This window comes from Blennius ocellaris (genome assembly GCF_963422515.1).
Source record: "Blennius ocellaris genome assembly, chromosome: 11".
Lineage (NCBI taxonomy): Eukaryota > Metazoa > Chordata > Actinopteri > Blenniiformes > Blenniidae > Blennius > Blennius ocellaris.
The window spans coordinates 11,883,781-11,907,367 of record NC_137660.1 but is presented as its reverse complement, the minus strand read 5'-3'; the positions used below and the strand labels follow the sequence as shown (position 1 = coordinate 11,907,367).

General features: G+C 40.6%; 1 protein-coding gene across 1 annotated transcript in view; it reads right to left on the bottom strand.

Moving 5' to 3' along the window:
- kcnq1.2 (potassium voltage-gated channel, KQT-like subfamily, member 1.2) overlaps positions 1-23,587 on the bottom strand; it is a gene marked incomplete at its 5' end in the record, with an annotated part of 161,813 nt that overhangs the window by 127,395 nt on the left and 10,831 nt on the right. Inside the window, 12 exons of the mRNA XM_080505410.1 lie at positions 4,669-4,786; positions 5,103-5,156; positions 6,980-7,006; positions 10,484-10,649; positions 13,034-13,165; positions 13,766-13,861; positions 14,144-14,254; positions 16,468-16,608; positions 18,449-18,545; positions 18,940-19,018; positions 19,201-19,327; positions 23,433-23,523. Coding sequence (XP_080361536.1) covers positions 4,669-4,786; positions 5,103-5,156; positions 6,980-7,006; positions 10,484-10,649; positions 13,034-13,165; positions 13,766-13,861; positions 14,144-14,254; positions 16,468-16,608; positions 18,449-18,545; positions 18,940-19,018; positions 19,201-19,327; positions 23,433-23,523 — 1,239 coding nt within the window. The remainder of the gene's footprint in view (positions 1-4,668; positions 4,787-5,102; positions 5,157-6,979; positions 7,007-10,483; positions 10,650-13,033; positions 13,166-13,765; positions 13,862-14,143; positions 14,255-16,467; positions 16,609-18,448; positions 18,546-18,939; positions 19,019-19,200; positions 19,328-23,432; positions 23,524-23,587) is intronic.

The following is a 23,587-nucleotide window of genomic DNA, read 5'->3' as shown; positions in this document are numbered from 1 at the left end:
TCATCAGCGTGTAAAAGGCACAAAGCATGACACTGAACCGCCAAGCCACTTGGTTCTCACACGTACTGCTGCGTTCACACAATCCAAGGAAATCACTGTTTGTCTCAATCACAGCAGAATCAAGCCTCATTTGCGAAGAAGCGAGTAAACAAATAGTGAGGGAATAGTGTTTACAATAACAAAGGAAGAAACATGTTGACGACCTCAGAGCAAGTGCTCTACATGTGAGGTTGTTTTGAGCGTCGATGGGGCTTGTTTGCTATTTGAGATCTTTTATGAAATTCAACATAACACTGTGCAATGTTTTTCAACAATCAAACAAGCTAATCATCATAAATTAAAAAGAAATAAATAAATACATTTTAAATGTCTTTTTGAAGAGGAAAGAGCGTGTTTGTGTATGTTTTCAGTTAAGACTACAAGACATGGTTGTGTGCGGGCACATTCATGCACAACTTCCTTTTCAGAAGCCCAGAGAGACCACATCCAGCTCTCTCTCTCTCTCTCTCTTTCTCTCTCTCTCCACATACTCACACACTCTTTGGAGGTACTCCCCTGCAGAAAAGCCACGCAAACAGTGTAATATTCCAATCAGTCAGGTCACAAAGGAGCTGCCGTAATAGAGATACCAGCTATATCAGTGTAATGGTTGTTTGCACAAGCAGCGAACGAAATGGAGGAACGAGCCAGCTCAAGGCAAATTTACATTCAGCTCGGAGTGGAGAAACTCAGAAATGTTCCTGAATATAAAATGACAGAAAACTGATACGGTGTGTGCACACACGAGTGTCCTCGGGCACTGTGGGTGGAACTGGTAGCTGTCTGCAGAAATCCAGATAAGGATGCCAAAATGACAGTGCTGTCCTTGGTGGCGTGACACCAGGGGAAAAACAAACCAGCTGTTATGGGAGTGCCCAGTGAGGCCCAAATCTGAGCGGGCCTGTTACAGCTGAGTTATGGGCAAAGCAGTCCTCACTGTGGATACAAATACACACTGTTTGCCCGTGTAGCGTGAAGAGTAGTTCGCACACACTCAGCGATTATTGCCCAGAGGTCTCACACACCCACACACAAACTGTCAAATAGATGCATGCAATAGGGAAAAAAAGCAAGATAACATAAAAGTGTACACAAATGCCCATGTGTTCAGGTTAAGAGAGGAAACATGCTGAAGGAGTCCAATCAGATTACCACAGATGTCACTCAAAAAGAAGCGAGATGGCTCCCATACCTGCTCACAGAGATGCATATTTACCAGGTATAACATGTGGCTACACACTTCTGTTGTGATTAAATGAGTACAATCCTGGATAGCATCTTATAAATGATAGTCTCATCTTGACTGAAACATGTTGTAAGTACTCTCTAGTCAACTTTCTAGTACTCTCTGACAATGAAAATGATAAGAATACCAGGGCTGTGATGGACAAAGAAGACCTCACAATCACAGCACACTGCCTGCAGTCTGTAAAAGAGCAGCGCCACCTTCTGTTCGAAGACTGTAGTATATTTAATGAAGGGTTGAGACACTGCCCATAAGATCTTTGACTGATAAAAATTAACACAAACACATAAACATCGAGTCTTAATGATTTAAGAGAACGAGCAGAGCACTGAATCCTTTTTAAAATGCACTATTACTACTATGAATATATCAACACAGGTGCAACAGTGGGCAAAGTCAAGACTGACCAAGAAAAATTAAATATGAGTGACTGCAATTACACTTTTCAGAATTGAAGCATGTGTCAAATTTTCAGCATTGAGGCTACATGAAGTTTCTGCTCATCAAATTTGAATTTTTCTATCAAGTCCTTCTGAACAAAAGATAAAATCAGGGTGAGCTGCAGAGACAAAGAAAAGCAAAGAGAAAGAAAAGAATTGCTGGAAAGCCAGTACAGTACCTTGTGGAATCCAAGTACTGTGTGGAGAAAAGACTTCTGGACCAGAGCCACAAAAAAAAAAAAAAAAAGTAAAAAAAACAAACAAACCTGCAGGTAAGAGAGGATGCTTTCTGCTGCTCAAAGCTTTAGTTTCACTGCTGGAATTCCTTTTCTTAGACAGCACATGACTGCTGTTTACACGAATTACCTAAAACTGGAGACAATTGGATGTCATACAAAGTTTTCATTCGGCATGGTAATGATTCTGTGTTGCTCTGTCCTGAAGTGCACTCGACTTGCAGATTTCAAAAAAAGTAGAATGATTTTATTTATTTATTTTTTTAAGCCAGCATACTGCAGATGGGAGAGCATGACAGAGATGACTGAAGATTTGCCGGGCAAGCTGACAGGAGGGGGGGGGGGGCTGAACCAACAGCAATCTTCATTCAGATTTTTTTTAAATTGTTAAGCTCTTACATCAGAACCAGTACAACCAAACAAGCATCCAATAAGAAACAGTGAGTGTCTGGTACAAGTCAAAACGAAATTGAACAGTTTGAATGTTTCCCTCTATGTAATCTTAGTTATAAACAGCCTTTGTGAAATTCATTCACTTTTTGGTTAATAATGTTTCACAAATTTAAGAAGTGACATTTCGCCGGCCAATGAAATGGAAATCCAAGGACCTTTAAGACGCCTGTTTTTTCTGGCACTTCAAATCTTTTCTTTTTTTTCTAAACAACCCACTCACAATGTGCTCTTTTTAATAACTGATTAAGGAACAGGAAGTAAAATCAATAAAGTGTAGATTAAGATTAGTGACAATTTAATAGTACTGTGGACATCAAAAACAAATCTGGAACAATGAGTAAACATTTTTTTACTTATACATTTTTAACATTTTAACTGCATGTCTGCTGTTTAGAAAAGAAACCTGTGGCCGGACACCAACGTGAAGCAAATACACAGATCTTGGTCTCCTGCTGGTCGGTGCCAAAAGCACCTTCCAAGTATAAAGAGATCCAGAATCACTTTTTAAGCACTGGATCGGTGAAAAGACTGGATCGGTGAAGCTCAGCCAACAATCCATCATCCAGTGTTGTGGCAGGATGACAAGCTTTTTGTCTCTCCTGCTGCATTTGGCCAAGAGAGAAAAGTAGGAGACTTTGGGTTTTTTATTCAGACTGTGTCCGTGGGCAATTAGTCTTAATCTACAGATTAATTTTGAATGGCTCTGTTCTCTGTGCGGCCCTGAAGCATGACCAAAATACGCAGAAGATCCAAAGCAAACCAGGGCCATTATAAAAACAAGTGCAAGTGGACTCTTCAGGTAAAACCAAGGTTTGGGGTTTTTTCCAGCAACAATCACATGTGTGAAGTGAAGAAAATCTGCATAAATTGGTCAATCACAACGAGGGACTTACTCTCCTTTGGGGTATTGTGGCTGATAGCCCAAACAAAGTTTGCACTTTGGAGAATAAGAAGGAATAATATATTCCACAAACTACCAACAAATTCTTGATGTTAACATGAGGAAAATGGTGAAGGAACAGAAACCGAAAAGAGTATGGTTTCTACACTTCACAGCAAAAATCACCATGAATTATTTCAGCAACTGACCAGTAAACTTGATCTCATATGAGGATGGAATTGTACATGTTATATAAACCACATGTGCATGATAAAATCTTTTTTTTTTAAATCACTGATCACTTTTATATGTTCTTTTGTTCCAGAAGTTCTAGTCAGAAAAATAAGACAATTTCTACTTGATTAACAACGCCCTATCTTTTGCACTGAAGTGTACACTACCAAAAAGTAAATACAGTACAAAGAATTAAAAAAATACTTCACACACTACCATTGCATGTTGCACAGTAATACAGCCAAACCTCATGCTGCCTCTGAGCACTCGTCTCAGGGAGAGGAAGGGTGTTGAGCTCACCCTGGCAGACATATAGTATGAACCCAGTGCATTTATTATTCATGTGCTGAGAACAACTAACAGATACAAAACAGCACTCAAGCTTCAATAAAGCTCATTATTCCCTGAGGCCTATAACCTTCTGCATTTACACCCACAGGGCTCGGTATTACCCATTGGCCTGGCATATTAACACATAATCTGGCTGAAGTGATAGCACATTTGCCTTTAAGTTAACACTTTTGTTAAGTCTTGATAGTTCAAGCGTGAAAGCATACTGGTTACTTGACATGATTACAAGGAAAGCAAAAGAGTGAATAAATAAGCGGTAAAGTGTTCATGCCTGTGCAGTCAACAACATGCTCGGCTGCAACACAAGAAGCCAAGAAAATCTAATTACGCTGTGGTTCTCATTGATGCAGATGACTTGAATGGCCAACAGGAGGAAGGGTGGACCATTGACATGCACTCGAACTTCACATGGAAAACAACAGCAGTGAATTCTCAGTATTACAAGAGCGAGTGGTGACAAGCCATCTGTACCAGAACATGTTCTACAACCCATTGAGGCGGATTTCTTTGACATTTCTCTGAAGGCTGAAGGCGTAATCCCCTTTATGACTCTCTGTACCTGATATGGCATTGGCCCTCAAGAGTCTCTCTAACTCTCGAGAGAGTTCGACAACTTCATTTGGAAAGCGGGTAGAGAGGGCTCTTGGCTCTAACAAAAGACCTTTGGGTACTATGACCAGTAGGGAAATCAGTATATTATGGATCAGAGAATGGAGGTCAGTGCGGGGTGATGGATGGGAGGGAGACGGGGCATTCAAAGAGAGGGAGGGGAAATTTTCTGGGACTTACTGAGTTTTGGCATTCAGCACAGGCATGGGAATGTCCTCGCTCATGTAGTCTAGCTCATCGGTTAAGCTGTTGGCTCGGGAGATGTCAATCGACGTGCTGTTGTCGTGACTTCTCCTTACTGCAAAGAGCAAAACACAACAGAAATTTCCAGTAGACACATGGTAGAGCTCACAAAATGAATGCCAGCTTAAATGTACTTCATTGATGGAAATATGGAAATTAAATATATTTATATTATTATTCAGGTGGAGGGCTAGAACATGTTTGTAAGATGCAAAACAGCTCATGCAGATGATCATATGTGGAAGGTGACATTGGTAACAACAAGGTGAGCTACAACATGATTTTTCAAGACTGTGTGCCAAAGCCATATGATTGGATTGGGAGAACTACATATGCAGCTGCAAAGCAAGAAACAGAAAGAGTAAAGATACCTGGGGAGCCAGGGCAGCTCAGAGTGAAAGACGACCAAGAGTGATGAGGAGGGCCTGATGCCGCGAGAAATATTTCCAGGAGAAAAATAATGAGAGAAAAGGAGGAATATAAATGAGAAAAAGATCAATAGATTATCTCAATCGATCTCAACTTATTGTACAATGAGAGTGGCACACTAAAAACTAGCTGTTCAAATATCATTTTTTCCCCTTCAATATAGAACTATAATGGCACTCTGTGTAATATCTTAACATTAAGGTGGAAAAGAAGTCCAGAATATAAAAATAGAATTAAGACTCCCTGTTTTACTCATGTAATGCCAAAAAACCCTGTTTTACTGCTTTTGTTAAACGTTTCATGTTTGAGGATCACTTTATGTACTCTTTAACGCCACAAATCAGAATACAAAAACATTACATTGATCTGAGCAAAATGTCACTTCAGATTGAAATCCTCACATCAATTGGCAATGAACTATTGTACAATAAAAACTCATCATTGGTCAGGGGGGAAAAATAATTTCAATTTTTTAATCATTTACACATAAAACCACACAAGTAAAAGCAAAATGTTGTGGCAATCCATTTCATCAGTGCAGCTGGCTGGCTGCTGGCGCGGCTAAAAACAACAGCAAAGAACAACATGTGTAGCGGGGTCCTGACCTGCCGTCAGGCTGTCAGCAGAGTTTGACAAGTCTGTCCTAAAAACCTTCGAGCCTCCATTGTGATAGAGAATAGAGAGGCAAATCTGTTTCCAAGAACAGAATGACCATTCCAACTCAAGCAAAAGCCATTCAGCCTTTCTCGTATTCCATCGTGGAGTTTGTTCAACATTGTTCAATGTGGAAGTGGAGACAGACAGAGGGAGAGACAGACAGACAGACAGACTGGGGGAAGGAGCAAAGAGACGGAAAGAGATCCAGAGCTAACCAGAGCTGTATTTACCACCAAATTTCAGCTCAACTTGAATCAGTTTATTGGCTATAAAAACAGAATAAGGGATTATTAACAATTTGAAGTTTATCTGGTCTACTAATGCAAACACTCTTGTTTGTTTTGAGCCAGAGAGAGAATTCAAAGGGCAGAGAGAGAGAGAGAGAGAGAGAGAGAGAGAGCGAGAGAGAGAGAGAGAGAGAGATCCTCACAGACAGAGAGGTGGGTGGGACCAGACAGATAAGTGGAGCGATAAGATGGACACTGACTAGTCAAACAATGACCAGTTTATTTCTAACTACTGGAGCTCCACAATGGAAGCTTATCAAGTCCACACACCTCCCCCTCCTCCCCCATGTCTCTCTGGTGTCCCACTTCGGGTCCCCATGGTCCCTGGGGCCCCTGTCCACTCCCAGCCAGGCCAGCCCTGTTCCTAACCCGTGGTGTTGGCAGGGCACTCGGTAAAGAAAACAGGCCAGGTCATCCCAGGACCAGTGACTGGGTGTCTGTGCTTGGCTCTGGTTTGGTCCGGTTGAGGACAAAGGCACAGCCAGCCACTGAGTCTAATTAAAATACTGTCTGGGCCACATTAAATGAACAGGCTAGCAAATGATTAACACAGGGGACTTTTTTAATGGAAGAAAAAGAAGTACTTAGCCTGTGGAAGCTGGGATTGCTTAGAAAATGTATCATTTGGACTTTCTGTTATTGTCACCAAGACCAACAGTTCTGAGGGTTTTATATCTTTGTCTCCTTGATTCTGATATCTAAATAACATACCTGGCCTGCAAGTTTCAGGAAATCCCAAACTGATGAAACCACTTTGATGACATTGTCCCTCAACAAAATAACACCCGAGGAGTTAGAATAAACTAACTCCTTGGGTGTCAATATATTAGGTACCTGACTTTTATTTGGTGTTAAAGTGAATTCAAAGAACTCACCTGCTTGTCTGAACATCCTGGTGATTCCTGCGAAAACAAAGCACAGACATACACTTTATAAGGGACTGCAACCTGGCTAACCTGCAACAGTTTATGCAGCAAGTAAATATGACTTTGAAAGCCAATTGCTTCCAATGTCTTCCAAGCCATTTTTGTGGGTTTCTTCTTTAAAACTCCTGGCAAGATATGCATGCATTATTTCACGAGTGTTGGCAATATTTATGTGCATCTGAGCTGAATGTAATTTCTCCTTCTCCCATGTGTGCATTTCCAAACCGTGATGCATGCCATGAGGAGTGGACTGTAAAACAAAGGTGGTTATGTCAAGAAATCATGCCATTCCAGGTCCTGATGAGTTGACAGGATAGGTTTGAATATGGCTGCAAAACTATTTTACAAGTAACTGAGGAGGACCGTAGAGACTGTAAATTTCTGAGCTTGCTGCAAAGCTGCAAGAAAGTATGATGAGGGAAGACTTCATCCAAGGAAGTGTGGATCAAAATATCTCAGACATCTGTTAATATTAATTTAATACATTGCAACACTGAATCCCAATGCATGCGATTGGTAAAACAACGACCACTTTAAATGCAGCGTCGTTGGGGTTAAAACAATTCTCAGTGGTGAAAATGAGAGGTCATTTATTATTAGCCTTTCTTTCAACCTATTGCTAAACAGCTTCATACATCAGTAAATAATTTTTCAAAAAGAGCTGATCAAACAGAGACGAATCAAACAATACGGATTGAAGCAGCAGCCCTGGTGTAGACAGTTGACATTGCAGATGCCTGTTTAATGGATGGATCTGAAAGCAGAGATCATACAGTCCCGGGCTGTTTAAACTCAGACATTATAATTAGTGACAGCCGGCTGCAGACCTCATCTGCTTCTTTGTACAGTTTTTCAGTCATTTACGGCTTGTCCAACTTCTTTTTTCCATTCCACAGATTCAGCATATATTATTCAACTATGCTTATTAACTTCAGTATATGGTAAATATTGAAATACAATTATCATCTGCTTGTAAGCTTCCTCACAAATCCTAATAATGAGGTAAATGTGCAGCCTCCTGGTTTGACACCAACGTTGAATAAATTGCTTTTTCCACGTTCATGTAAACGTCTCTTTAATTATCTGAGATCCACTCAATTAAGAAGAAAAGCAAGTAATGTCTCCCCTTGTAAGCGGTTGCTCTTCCTAGTGATGGTCTCTTCTCATGGCAAGTTGATGTCATTCCAGCTCCTTTTATGATTGCACGCTTTGAAAGGAAAAACTCGTAAAGCGTGTTTATTAACCTGGAGTCTGGGTCACTTCATTTGGTTGGGTTGGCTTTTAACACAGGAAGCTGAAAATCCACTCCCCCCCCTCCCTTAACCAACCATCAATCATATATTGCATGTTTGCCAGTGCTTTTAAAAATATTGCATCTACGGTAGTAGCCAAAACTCAAAATTGTTAATTAGGTGGAAACTAAATGATCTGTAACCAACACCATCACTTTGGTTAAATTGACAAATTAATAGCATCACAAACAGATTTTGGTTTTGGTACGTTGGCTATGTTGGTAAACGGCAACTTGCATTCAAAGAAATTTCCACTTGTAACTTTGTCAGGCTGCTATTTTCAAGTTTTTTAAATTTTTCCATTCAAGCACTGTGTGAGTGTCTGTGGCCGGCAAAGGGGGACGACTAAAGCAGTAAAGAGCTTGTAACCATGACCTCTAATCACCACTAAGAGTGTAATGGCTTCCATGTGGCTTACTGGAGACACCTGGCAGCCATCTTGGCTTTGAGAGGCATCAAGCCTCTGTTACTGTGTGAAAATGAGAAACCAGCACACAACATCTCCTCCCATAATCTGTAATGGTTTCCACTGTTTGCACGAACCCAGGGGATCGCACTGCAATCTTCTGGAAGAGACTGGCTCCGAACACCACACTCAAACAGGTCACATGTTCTCTAATTGCTGCTTGTCAAGTTCAGTTAACGCTTGCAATGTGACAATGAGAAAAGTTTACACATGATAAGCGCTTTTGTCTTATCAACAGAGCAAAGAGTAGAAAAAATAGCATCAAACAAACAGTACCAGCACAAGTGAATTGAGGTCGTCTCATGGTCAACAGGCAGTTATGAACCACAACTATCAACCTTGGAGACGACGGGCAACAGGCAGACTATTCAACATGTCTTGCCATGATTACAATAATAATATTTTGACGCAGTTGCTCTTTAGTAAATATTAGGGTGCAAAATGATTTGGTTCGGCTGAGTGGAAAGATTATTCACTCATTGAGATTTTGTTAATAATAAACACACCAATAAAGTCATAGTTACGATTTGTTTTGCTTTGTTTAAATTTAAGTTTGCTATAGGTAAACAATATGCATACACAATGACTGAAAATTGTGTTCGATTTTAGTTTTGTGGATTCAAACAGAAGTGACGAAACCGGACAGCCTTTCAAAATTTCTTGTTCCCTATTTGCTTGTCAGAATTCGTACTACAAATCACAGTTGGTTGTCCCAAAGACTCATGCAGCTGTCTTGGCAATAATCAAGCTTTCTTACAAACGAGACAACTGAGTTGTTATAGTTTATGTGGCTTCACATCGTACAGGATCAGACACTCGATAAGGTGGAGGACGAATTAGCATAGCTTCAAATAAACCAGTTATTTAATCCAGTCTCATCTGTCCAACACAGCAAAACGATTACTTTTTTTACTGTCTCGACTTTGTCATGACTTGAGAAGGATAAAGTTAAAAGCATGAGAACATAATTGTGAGATATTTGGTCCAGCAACAGGAGCCTTTACTTGGGGAGTATTGTGTTACACACATGTTAGAAATTGGGATGGAAAACACTTTTCACGACATGAATGCACATGTTAACAGCTAATATTTCAAACATGAGTGCCAAAGAAAAGTCATTTATCACCGAGTTGTTTTGGCCACTGAAATGCTTTGATTACAAAAACATAGATTTTTTTTTTTCTTTTCACTGAGACAATGGATTTCCAAGGCCTTGAAGGCTGAATGACATCATTTAACAACCTTCAACACGCTTTATTTCATCAAACAAAACTGTGTTGTATTTCATTACTGCTGTTACTCGCTTATTCAAATGTCCTTTACATGATACATCATTGCCAGTTGGATTTGAGTGACAATGAAATAATAAAGATAGCTTCACACGCCAGTATTATTAACTTTCTTCTAAAAATACCACAACAGAACTTTAACTCTGAAGTGTTGGGTTTTCTATAAAAGAGAAATCCAAAATGAAGTCGGTTTCATCCAAAACGTAATGAAAATGGCTCTGCTCTGCACTTTCAAATGTAGTCTTGGCTGGTGGACTTGTCTGAGAATGATTTGTTCGATGAAGGGCAGTTTATGAAGGTGAGTTGGCTTTCTCCAGACAAGCGTCAGAGAGCGAGTGCAGTTTGGGCTTTAACACTGCATCTGTGACTGCAGGATACAGTAACGTGATAAAGATGGGGGTTTCACCTTCCACCGTCCCTCCTGGCTCCTCAATAAAAAATGAGACGTCCTTCTTCTCCTCTGAGTCACTGATGTGATCGTAGGTGATCTGGGGGATCGACACAGCTCGGCCTGCATCCACATCCAAAGCGCCGTTTCCTCTGGACTTCAACCGCCTCTTGGTCCCCTTTTTCTGACGCAAAGGAAAGATTGATTCAGTTATTAACCAGAATGCGTGTAAAACAAATTGCAAGAGTTACAGAGAAAACCCTTTCAATTGATGTGCATGACTGTTATTGGTGAGGGGGTATGCTCCCTCTCGTGAGCAGGAACTAAAGGGTCAAAGTTTCAGGTTTTTAAATTATATCTGACACAAAAGTATACATGTACTCAAAACTACAGAAATGTTTCCTTAGCACACCTTACTTAATCAATAGGCATGCATACACGTCCAATATTCAGCTTCTGCAATGTTGACAGGTTGTGTTGCAGCACAGTGGTGGCGCTTGTCCTCAGTGAGTCTGGTTTGAAAAGCTAGTTCAAATATTCATCAGCAGGTAACTAATTCACCCAAAAACTTTCACAAGTTTTGATTAAAATTTGAATGATGAAGGGTAACAAACATAAAAGTGCTTCTTTGATTCTTTGAGGCTTTTTGTTGGCATCACCCAAAACTGGTTTTGTAATAATCACTTATTTTTATGTTTGTAGGCAAATTCACAGGTTTGTTCTTCTGGAAGTCATTTATATTAAATCACTGACACACACACTCACACATGCACACGCACGCGCACACACACACACACACACACACACACCTGGTGTTTTTGCTTTGTTTAATCTTCACACCAGAGGTGTGTACTACTTTTCTGAGCGAGTACCAACACATCTCAGGAGTGAGCCCATGATTCCTTGTTAGTGTTGAAAAAAAAAAAAAAAACCTGATATCTATGCGATGCCAAAACCCCAAAATGTAATTTTACTGTAGCGTTCACACTGCTGAAACATCTGCCGAACTTCAAGAAAGGCTTCATTGTGGCCAAAGTGATGAGGTACAGAAGCAGACTGGGTAGAAACCGAATTACAGAGATCGGAGAAGAACAAGGCCACATAATCTCCATGGGGTTAATCAAGAGGACAGTTCACTTACACCTCTAAAGGTTGTGCCATTTGTTGGTTTTCATACTCTTCTTCTGAATTGAAAGCATCCACTTGCTGCCACATCTGCCCCGATTCATAAATGAATTACAATGAAATGATCACATTCAGACACTCAATACTCTTTCCTTCTCTTGGGTGCTGGTGACATAAGCGGTGCCTGTTTAATATTTGAGTGAGATCATCGTATGGGGTGAGTCAGTGAGTTGCTGAGAACCTCAGTTCCTCAATGTCCAATCCTAGAGAAGACCAACTGACCCACACCAACGTCATGGATGTGACCTTTATTGAAGCTTATTTATTTGGACTCGGTGGATCAGACATGGGCATTTGACAAGTAGCCAGCAGTCCAACCCAAATACCCAATGTTTGAATGAGTCATTAGTAGAGAGGGAGAGAGGGAGGGAGGGAGGGAGGAGGTGATGGTCTGTGGGAGGATGAAGAAAGAGGGCGATAGAAATGGAATTTTAATAAAAGCTGAGCTTAAGACACGAGGACACAAGGAACCGACACTGATCACATTAGTATGAAGAGGGAGGGAAATACTCTGAGAGTGGAAACAGGAATAAGGAAGAGTGAAATAAAGTGTGTTGAAGGGCGCAGACACAGGAGGAGAATCTTGAAAGAGGACAGGGAGGAAGGACAGAGCAGAAAGTCACATGCTGAAACAGAAAAGAGCGGAAGCGGCCTTCATTCTCCCAAATACATGTGGGTTCAATGCTACACAAAGATTTTTTTGTTGTTGTTCTCTTAGACAAAGATTTACTCCCATGAGAAAGGCGGTGGTGACATCATCTCATCTGACTGAGTCTTTGTCCGCCGGAGACAAAGGCCCCGAGTCATCCTGGTGGAGTCAGGCCTGAGGGGAGGGAGGGGCCGGTGTGTGTGTGTGTGTGTGTGTGTGTGTGTGTGTGTGTGTGTGTGTGTGTGTGTGTGTGTGTGTGTGTGTGTGTGTGTGTGTGTGTGTGTGTGTGTGTGTGTGTGTGTGTGTGTGTGTGTGTGTGTGGGAACTTCACTTGCCCTTTTATTCTGTATGGCCTGAGCTTAATTTAGCTAATATTGTTGGTAAAGGTGAACTGCGGATGGAGACAATACAGTGTGGGCCACACATATGCAAATCCACCCTATAGTACCACAGTTTAATGTTCTTTTCTAAAACCTAAGTACTCTCAATGTACAAGTTTGGTTTTGTGTTTTGATTGAAAGTGCCTGAGATTTTTCTCATTCACGAGAAACGGTGCATGCCAATAAGGTAACTTAAAAATGTATATCTACAACCAGACATGACTTAATTTGTTACTTTTCCTAGGTTGAGATACGGAATTAATTCTTTAAGCTTTGGGTTTCTGTATATTTGACAGATTGGAGTGTTAGGTGAGCACCAAGGTGTAGTTAAATAGTGAAAATGCACATATTTACCGATATGTTGAGTTTCCTGATGGCCGGACTGTCAGCTTCCCCGGTGTGGACAGCCTGTGGCGTCAGGACATACATTTTCCAGGTAGCAGCACAGCCGTTTGGTTTCTCTGCCGCATAGCACCTCCAAAGTGTCTGAAGAACAGAGGTTATCATGGGAGCATTGCTCAGTTTATTGAAGATATAACATGGAATTAAAATTCACATTCAGTGGCAATCTGAATTGATCTCTAGTATTATGTGGACCATTATAATAAACATCTACTAACAGATATCACAATAGTTCCTAGTTTGAAAAATGTCAGTAATTTAAATTTTACATGGAAAGTGTTTTTGTTTGTTTGTTAGTTTTCTTACCCTATCTGAGTACCAGAGGTGACTAAATGGGATAATATGAAAGTAGATGATGCTTCCATGCTCATATACTTGTGTACGGTCCACTTTTTGATGCATTGCTTGTAAGCTCGAGCACATTTACCTCAACATAAACACAATTTTATAAAAAGGCACAAACCACCCTTGAACAGTAGAGTGGAAAAACATTTTCATATTATGGCTTATTTCTTACAATTATTGAGAAGAATCAATGGCGAAGAGGCTACAAGTAGAATGCTACAAGTAAATGCTTTTCTTCACTTGTTTTTTTAGATAATTGGTTGGATGCATTGGTCGTGTTTTAGAGAAACGCTACATTTATTTTTTAATTTAATGTATAGGTTGGATACAATGTTTTACCTGGATGAGGGCAACTGCAGCAGGGATTTGTCTGTTGAAATGCTTCTGTCGTTGCTTCTGTTGGACTTTCAGGGCAAAGCCTGAACCCAGAATTCCCTAAAATCAGTGAAATGAGACCATTGTATGACTCACACTGCATACAAAGTTTCATAGACAATTCAAACTTTTAGAGTTCAGGATTTTCCACTCTAAGAAAGCAATTTTTTTTTTTACTTTACTATACTGTGTCATGCAATTAAGTACCCCAGAAAACAAGATCAAAGCTAAAAGTAAATATCGCACATGTTGAAATGAGGCTAAATTAAAATGTTTTACAAAGACAACTTTGCTTAAAATTCATGACATTCTGTTTATTTTTCTGTAAAAATTGTGATTTACAGCAGGTAGTGCGAAGAAAGAGATGGCGAAGACACTGAAGCAGGAAGCGATGGCCTTGCCTATCCACGTCTGAGGGATTTTGTCTCCATAGCCGATTGTTGTGACCGTCACCTAGAAAAGAAGAGTGGATGAACTTCTTCTGACATCACAAGATTAATAAACACATTGCAAAATGACAGCTCCACGAAAAAAAAGTTTTGACTCCATCTAAAGTGGTGCAAAAATAAAGGGCCAGGCCATTCAGAGCTGAATTAATTTCATCAAAGTCAAAGCTATAGCATGGCTTGTTGTGACAGGAAACTAGATCATGTGTTTTTGTTGCTTTCTTTCGGCTTCAGTCTGAGTGCTCACTGGAGTCAGTGGCGTTAAAAGAATAATTGCCAGTAGGAAAGTAAAGTAAGAAATCAAGTGAGAACAAGCCCTTAAATTAAGGAGCATTTCTTCCCCACAGGTGTCTCTTTAGATGAATAATTTCAACTTCAATACCCAACTCATAGTTGAAAGAATTTACTTTGGGGGTTTTTTTCTTGTTGGTTTTTTTTTAAATGAACTCCTTGTGTAAAGAAGGTGGCATTCAATGCAGTGCTTCCAAATCTTTACCACAGGAGTCTATAAGAGGAGTGGAACCATAAAGACAAAGTTTATCAGCCACTCGAGATTTACTCCACTGCTGTCAACGAAGGCAGGGGTATTTGAAGCTCTTGCTCCTCAAATGGAGTAAAGATTCCCAACGGCTAATCCTCAGTGAATGTAGGAATTCGCCAGGGTGAGAGGCAAAACAAATACTTCTTGCATTTGCATGTACACGCACCCTGAAAGCAGAGCCAATTCTGACACATTGAGAACACACTCGGATTACCGCGGTTGTCTGTGGGGGTATCGCCGCGTGAGCCGCTGCTGCATGCTCTCACAAAGCGGCTGATGTAAGGTGATATACTTTAAAGAGCTTTGAGGGTTAAAAAAAAAAAAAAAAAAAAACAAGAAGGAGCAAAGGCGGGAAAAGCAGCTGGGTGAGTGTATGATTGGGGTGGGTGGAGCAGAGAGGATTTAATTCTTTGTCCACAAATCCAATGACTAAACAGAATGAAATGTCTGGGTCCAAAAACAGACTGAAGGCAGGGCCAAGACCCCATTGTGTTTACACAAAGGAAACAGATGCGACATTACATATATATATGATCATATGAATATCATAGCACTGTTTGTACATTCACTTTTTGTACTTCAGTTTGGTACCTCCTGCTCTCATGTTGTGATTGAAATGATAGAGTCCCTCTTGAAATTGAGCAGTGATAACCTAACCATCATCAGTTGAAAGAAAAGGAGTAGATAAGAAGAGGGAAGGAGACAGGGGATATGATTCATGGCTTTGCTGCACACCTGCATATCTGAATGTGGAAATCAAAGCCAAGAGAAGGAATAAACTGCGGGAGAGCTTAGCGTAGACTAATCAGTGCATTCACACTTCTGCAAGTGCATACACACACAAACGCACATGACGCTACGCCCGGACCTACTGTGAAAGCAAGTCGTGACCCTCGAGTTTACAGTCCCCGAAAAACAAAAAAGGTGCAAATCCCCAAGTGTGATCCTTTTCTCTTCTTTGTGAACAGAGTACCACAAATAATGGCTTCCATAGAGCAGGAAGGAGGACTGTGACCCCACTAACCCTTCTTACATAAAGGTAGTAATCCCACAATTAAAGTTTTAATTAAGGGAACTGACACTTTATATTGGTGCTCTAAAAGTTCTTTGAGCCAAAGATCCTAGAGGTGAATTGTTTATTACCGTATCTTTGTGGCATGCTGATCCTCTGCACAAGACTGCCATAGGTTTCTCATTACTTGGTGCTTTCAATTCAAATGTTTTAATTAACTGCTCTAGAAACCCGAACCTCGGCGCGGGGGGGGGGGGGGGGGGGGGGGGGGGTAGGCAAAACCAGCTCAACACACGGAAAATATCAATACACCTGCTTTTGTGTGAAGTGTTGCAGAAACACATGCATGATGCATACAGAAACAGTGACGAGAGTAAAAGACAAGGAGGCTTATAATTGGTCGAACCAGGGTGGCCACCAGTCTCCCTTTTCTCCCATTTGAGTCTCCACTTGACAAACATTGTGCAGACATCTTGTCACAGCTCTTAACATAAAAGGAGCTTTTCGGACATGTATATGATGTAACCCCCCAAGCATGCGAGCTGTGTTTGTGAATCGAAGTAGCATTGAAGGAAACATGGTTGCAATGTTTTGTAAGGAAAGCGTTTAAAGCAAACAACATCAGTAAGGGGTGTATTTTTGAAATATCTTTCTCAAGACGCCTCACCACTCCCCACCACAGGGCATCAGCATAGCTGGAGAAGCCCGTCTTGCCCTCCTCATCAACGGCATCCTTCTCCGCCAGGTAGACGAAGTAGGAGGAGAAGATCAGGCCCAGAAAGCCAATGTACAAGGTGGTGATCAGCTCCTGAAAAAAACAAAGATGACCAGAGATGCAAGCATTAAAATCTTCTTGAAAAAAAGGTATGTCTTATTTTGGTTTGTTGTAACTGTGTGACAGTCTGAACCATTAACAACACCTCGGGTTTCTTAAAGCTCCTCATGCCTCACTACATACTGTATATACCGATATACCATGCTTGAACTGTAGAATGGTGGTTGATAAAGTGAGGGGTGGGCTTCCCCTCGGGGGGGGTGCAAGGTTGGAGGCACATATGTAGAAAATATCCAGTAATAAGGAAAAACGTTTTTTCCCCAGTTTTTTTTTTTTAAAGCTGTTGTCATTTGTATTTCAAAACATATTTTAGACCTTTTTTTCCCTTAAGTGTAATAAAAACATAAATGAAAATATGAGATTAGGTGGAAAAAGATAACATTACCACACATTTTATTTTAAAAGCATCTTATTTGCCGGAGATGAGTTATTGTCTTAGTATTGTCACTTTTGATCCCAACAGCCACTCATAATAATATCTTAGTAATATCATATGATGTTGACATCAGGAAGTACAGAATTCAAGCTGTGAGTGTTCTTGCATAGGCTTGACATCTTCTTGCACTTTATGAATACCATCAGGATTTGCTTGGAAAGAAATAACCATAACATCATATAATGCATAACACCTTCTGTTCAGCATGAAAAGTAGGGCAGCGATTACAGCTGACTCCTCTATAAAAGCATCCACAACATGTTAGGATTGTGAGGCTGACTCTACTTTTTATTCAACACTAAGCATTAAGCAACATTAAGCAAGTGAAATGTGACATTTACACAATAATATGTGATCAAATATAGATTTTCAGTAAATGTTGAAAGTGCCAACGGTTGTATTATCAAGTTTCACAAGGCAAGAAGTGACACAGTTCTCAGCCTTCGGTTCCTTTACCAATTAGGCCATGCATTTTATAGACTCCATGAAAGAAAGCCACATTTAAGGCACAGTGTTTCAGATCTGCCACCCACTGTGTTCAGTGGGTTCATTGGTTGCTGGAGCATGTGGAGCACAAAGATGTGAAGGATGGAGCTTGATCTCACTACAGATAAATGGCTATTTGAAGCCAAAATATGACATCCATGCGACTTTGGTCAAAGATCCTAAGAAGCTCTGTGTTCTTCATTCTATCTACTCATTGACAATACAATGAGCATCGACTAAGCAGAACATATGATTCAATAAAACTGTCATTTGACAGCAGCGAGGTGGCAACAAATCACATTAAGCTCAACTTGGATTAATCTTAAAGCTTTTTTTTTTGTGACCCTCTGCACACAATTCCCACTGATAAGTCTGGCTATTCTGATGCCTCACATAGATATGAATGTCAAGTTTAACCAGCACAACCAAAGAACAGACTGTGCTTCAGGGATTAGCCAGAGTACATTAGAGCTCCTGACTTCATTGTGTATTGGCCTGAGAAAGAGCCAAAACAAGTGTACCGGAAAACAAAGACAAAAGAGGGGGCAACCTTCACTGTCTCCTTTCTTCTCCTTATAAAGACAGGCCTGAGGGAGATTTTTTTAATCTGTCTTTCCATTTGATTTTTTTGCAATGAGCAGTAAATATGTTGGGGATTACACCAACTGGCTACTGGAAGTTTTCACTTGAAAGACTGCTCAGCAAACATCTCGCAAACAATCCAGCAAACAACATGTAGACTCTAATATCTGTCGTGACGACTTGCTGATAATGTCGTAACAATAATTGTATGTAAGCTGGAACATTTAATTAACCAGAAATGACACCTATCTGCCACAATGACATAAATATATGTAAACCAAGAGAAATGTTGACAAACAGTTCACACACCTGCCGATGAATAAAGACTACCGATCCCAGGAGCCTCCACGTTCCACCCTGTCGATCCACGTGTAGCATGCGCAGGATTTGGAGAAAACGAATACCTCTGCAAAATACAACACCGCAGCATTACATTCAGTATTGCAATCCATCGTCATTGATGGACTTTAGGGAACAATAACCAACTATAGTTGAATGTGCTTCACAGGTGAGTGAATAAAATCCAACAGGGAAATCTACATCTGCACTTGTGTACAGTATCTGTGAACAAGCACAGAGATATGAAAGAGGACATGTAGACTAATGCACACATGAGACTGTAAAGAAACAAAAAATAAAATCATAAACGTGTGTGATGATGAGCAATACTGTAAAACAGTTTTAAAAAATGTGTCATGAATAAATGTATGCATATTTAAAACGAACATATTTAAAGCCCACTTGGGTTTTGATTTAAATTTGATTTGATAGTAAAATGCTGGACAAAATTAGTTTTCTACCTGATGGCAGACGTGGCAAACACTTGACCATTTGACCCAACACCAAGCACAATGATTGAGGCAATGACCACTATTAAATCTGGAAGAAGAAAAAAGACAAATAAAGACAAATCAACAATAAGAATAGCAATAATGATATAAAATGGCTCTTAGAATCATTAAATCGTGAGCTATAGAAAAGGTCAGCAGGTAGGCTCTTGGTTGATAATCTATAAAAATGCTTGTTGACATGAGGAGAACAAAGGAAAATGCCAGGCACACCTATGATTGATATGGGCTTCCTGATGAAGCGGAGGCGACCTTTGATGCCCGCATACTTGCTGCGACAGCCTGCCGACCACAGCCGGACCACATACTCTGTGCCAAAGAATAGCACCAGCACAATCTCCTGTGGGGCACAATGCATACACAGAATGAGGGTTACATTAATCCATCAGTACAGAGGCGATCGCTGCGACACGCAAGCATCAGGCGAGGATGTGGAAGGAGATAAGGTATCGTTTTGCAGAGCACAGAAAACACAGTGCTGTGCATCAGCGCTCATTTAGAAGCATTTTCAGAATCAATCACCATTATCTACAATATCATATGAGTGGACAATGACAGGTGTGTGTGTGTGTGTGTGTGTGTGTGTGTGTGTGTGTGTGTGTGTGTGTGTGTGTGTGTGTGTGTGTGTGTGTGTGTGTGTGTGTGTGTGTGTGTGTGTGTGTGTGTGTGTGTGTGTGTGTGTAAAAGGTAGAGAAAGAGAGACATGGAGGTGGTCCAGTAGGAGCGGGACCACCCAGCCATGCAGGAGAAGAGATGGAGCTTGATAACATGGCTGATGACAGCTCATATTGAGATAAGGTCAATGGCTAAGTGATTGAAGCTGCAGAAAAAGAAATACCATCATGCTGTTTCCTAACAGGTGGGGGAGCGAAATAATGATCTCTGGTCTTGTAAATGTTTCAGTCGCACCTGACTGACAAGCGAGAGGCTCCCGCATTGGTGTCAAGGTTCACGCTTTCAAACTGTATTTCACTCTGTGACATTCTGCATCTGCTTTCCTATAATGCGCATACAAGCAAAGCTCCATAAATTAATTAACCCCGTCTGACAGAGATCACTTTCCCAGCCACCGTGTATCCATAATATTTAGTCACCGTACTGTCTGGTGAAACCTTTTGCCATGTGGGTGGCCACCTCATTGAGTTCAGTTGCTTGAACTGGCTGCTCCCTGAGCGCCCTTGTATGAAACCCAATACCATGAGCCCTGCTGCAATAACACAGCGCCACAAGGCCCCAAAACAATGACCCGTCAATCACAAAACCAGACGCTTTTCTGGCCGAATCAAAGTGTCACTGTATCAGGAAGAGAGATTTTTTTTTCTTTTGTTTTGTTGCTCTATTTTACATTCTGTTTGCTCATTTTCATTAATTAACTATGTTCACAGCTCTGGGTTTTGCGCTTGAGTTGCCCGGCCTTGGATTCCTATACACTGCATTCACGAGCATGAGTTGCTTGTTTTCTGCCACTGAGTTAAAGACAAAGAGAGGAAGATAAAGGGGCACAGTTGACAGAGACGGGCAGAAATGGTTCAGCAGGTCTCTAAAACGCTGCCTGATAATCAGACTAAATTACCATTTAGTTTCACTGCATTCATTCAGTCAACCGCGGGCAGCCATTCAGAGATCTGGGGGCCGCGTTACATGAGCAACATCCATTTCAGCTGAACCCAACCAGCTCATTGTAGTCTCATTGACAAAGTATGAGAGCCATGTTCTCTTTAATAACGTTAGTTCATTTGTAAACCAAATAAACAAAACTAGTAACTAGGATATTACCAGATGGTCGGGCTAAAATATTGACATTGACAGGAAACAGAACACAAGTTCAATGAGCTTAGTTTATAACAGCTGGCTAAAATATGAAAGTCATTGGTGTACTTACATGAATGTGAATTTGCAGAATGTGAAGGGATTAATCAAAATAAATCCATAAAATGGGTCACCCAGATGCTGAGGTGGATTCTTTTTTGTTTTTTTTTGTTTTTTTGTTTTATGTGTGTCTGAAACTGGTAACTACATGTTGACTTTTTTACCAGTTCATGCAGTATAATCGCATCAAGCCTGACTGTGAGGAAGCTCATTGCTCAGGAATTACAGTATGAGATGAAAACGTGATCAGATCTCTTTATCGTTGCAGACAAGGTGCTGCACACGCGCATGCAACACTCGCACACACCTGGTTGGATGCCATGTAATACAAGTTGGTCTGTTTGTTTATCATGTTGAATCTAATACTCTGCTGAAATTACATTCAACTTTTATTTTATTTATTTATTTTTTACTATTTAAGTCCCATCTTCTTGCAAATCCACACTTAAAGAAGAATAGACTAATAAGGTGTCTCCAAAAATGTTTGAACGTAAATTGGTCAAGGAGTTGTACTGGATCAAATTCAAGAACAAGGGCGTGCAGCCAAGAAAAAAACAACCTTTTTACCGACATTAGTATGGAGTCAGACTGAGTTAGACTGCATGTAATTTCAGGTTCTTTGTGCTACAATTTGTTAAAAAAAAAAAAGAATGTGCTCCTTACTTGTTTGAGTTAGGTTATGGGCCCAATGTGATCATGCCGTGCAGTTTGAGGACCCAGTATTCTGAGTTTCACACCAATGAATTAGTCTCCCTTATATTTCTCTGATGTATTAAGATTTGTGTCTAAATAAATAGTTGTAATCTTACACAGGAAAAAAAATGACTGTCTATTCAGATCAGGAGGTGGTGGAAAGAAATGTCATTTGATAACTTCATGAATACCCACTTGTATTGGAAATAGTCACAAGCATGAAGGTTATCTTCCTCCGGCAATGGGAAGAAAACAAACTGTTTCAAAACAGTCAGAAGTAAAAGCTTAACAAGATGAGAATATGGTGGTGAAATGATACTGACCCAAATTCTATGTGATTAACTTGCCTTTAGTGGGTTTCACAAACAACAGAAATTATCTGTGCAGAGGAGATAAACAAACAGGTGTGTGTGTGTGTGTGTGTGTGTGTGTGTGTGTGTGTGTGTGTGTGTGTGTGTGTGTGTGTGTGTGTGTGTGTGTGTGTGTGTGTGTGTGTGTGTGTGTGTGTGTGTGTGTGTGTGTGTCTGCTGCCCAGCCTCGCTAGCTTTACTTTGGCAGTTGCCCGAAAGGCCAAATATCCTCAAGGACTAATGTCCATTCTGCCATCCAAAACAAGCACTTTGTGATTCGCGGATGTTAGTTAGCCCTCAAATTTCTAAGTATATCTACTACCACCAGAATACGTTATGCATAACACCACCGGCTCTGCCCACCTCGAGCATGCTCTAAAATCCAAGCACACAATTACATTAAAATCAACCATATATTTAATCAAAATCATTTTATACACAGACATGGACAAACACACACCCCTGTGTATAAATGTACAAGTTTCAGCAAAAAAGACTGTAAACTGAAAACTGTAATATTTTTTTTATCTCAAAGTTTTTTAAAAATGAGTCGCTTTATGTTTGTTTGTTTCATTGTTTTATAATGAAACGTTGAAAAAGTAGAAAGACAAGAGACGAGGGACAGAGAATGCAATAATGAGAATGAGAAACATCTGAGTATAACTGGCCAAAGGTTTACAGAACACAGTGTCCACCCTGTCGTCTGACTGCACCACGACTCAGGAGGTAGTGTGTGTGTGTGTGTGTGTGTGTGTGTGTGTGTGTGTGTGTGTGTGTGTGTGTGTGTGTGTGTGTGTGTGTGTGTGTGTGTGTGTGTGTGTGTGTGTGTGTGTGTGTGTGTGTGTGTGTGTGTGTGTGTGTGTGTGTGTGTGTGTGTGTATTTATATATGCACAGCATGCTGGCAGGAGATGGATGATGCAAGCTCTTTGAGGAGCCTCCAAACAGCAGCCATAATTTTCTCTATCTGTTGTAAGCCCTTGATTTATTGCATCACTTAGCAGCCATAACAGTCTAATAAGCTCCCCGAAAAGTAAATCTACCAGCAAGCACAAATGGCCACAGTCTGCCTGGAGCCAAATGATTCTACACAAGTGTCATCTCAACAAGTTAAAAGAACACACGTGTTACTGTGAAGAATCTTGGAGCGGTGGCTAGAGGCTGCATGTCATGGCATTTGCAATAACTGAAAGTGATCAGTCCTTGTTGGAGTTTTGGATTGTTTTAGGGGCAGAGCTGTAAGATGGCGGTGAAACTTTTCCCCACAGCTAAGATCTTATATTGCCATCATGTGGACAATTGTGGGTACTACAGAGTGACAGTGCTCAACTTTATTCTACATATCTTTGAATTATTGTGGGGGAAACAAGAAGTTTGTTGTACCAAAACACTCTTGATGAATAACGGGCGTATCACTTTTATCACTTCGACCCTTTTTGCGTCCGTGCTATGATGCACTGACAACCTGTCCGGGATTTACGCCCAACACAATATGACTTAACTGTCGCTATAGGAATTGAAAACATTTGACTCACCATCCAGAAGAGGGTTCCAGTAGCAAACTCGGCATATTGTTCTATAGTGGATAGGACACTGAAGATTAGACACACCAGGACCATGAGGAAGCTGCAGAGAGGGAAACAGATCAGTCAGCAACATATCACTCTCTGCTCCTGAAGAGAAACACAAC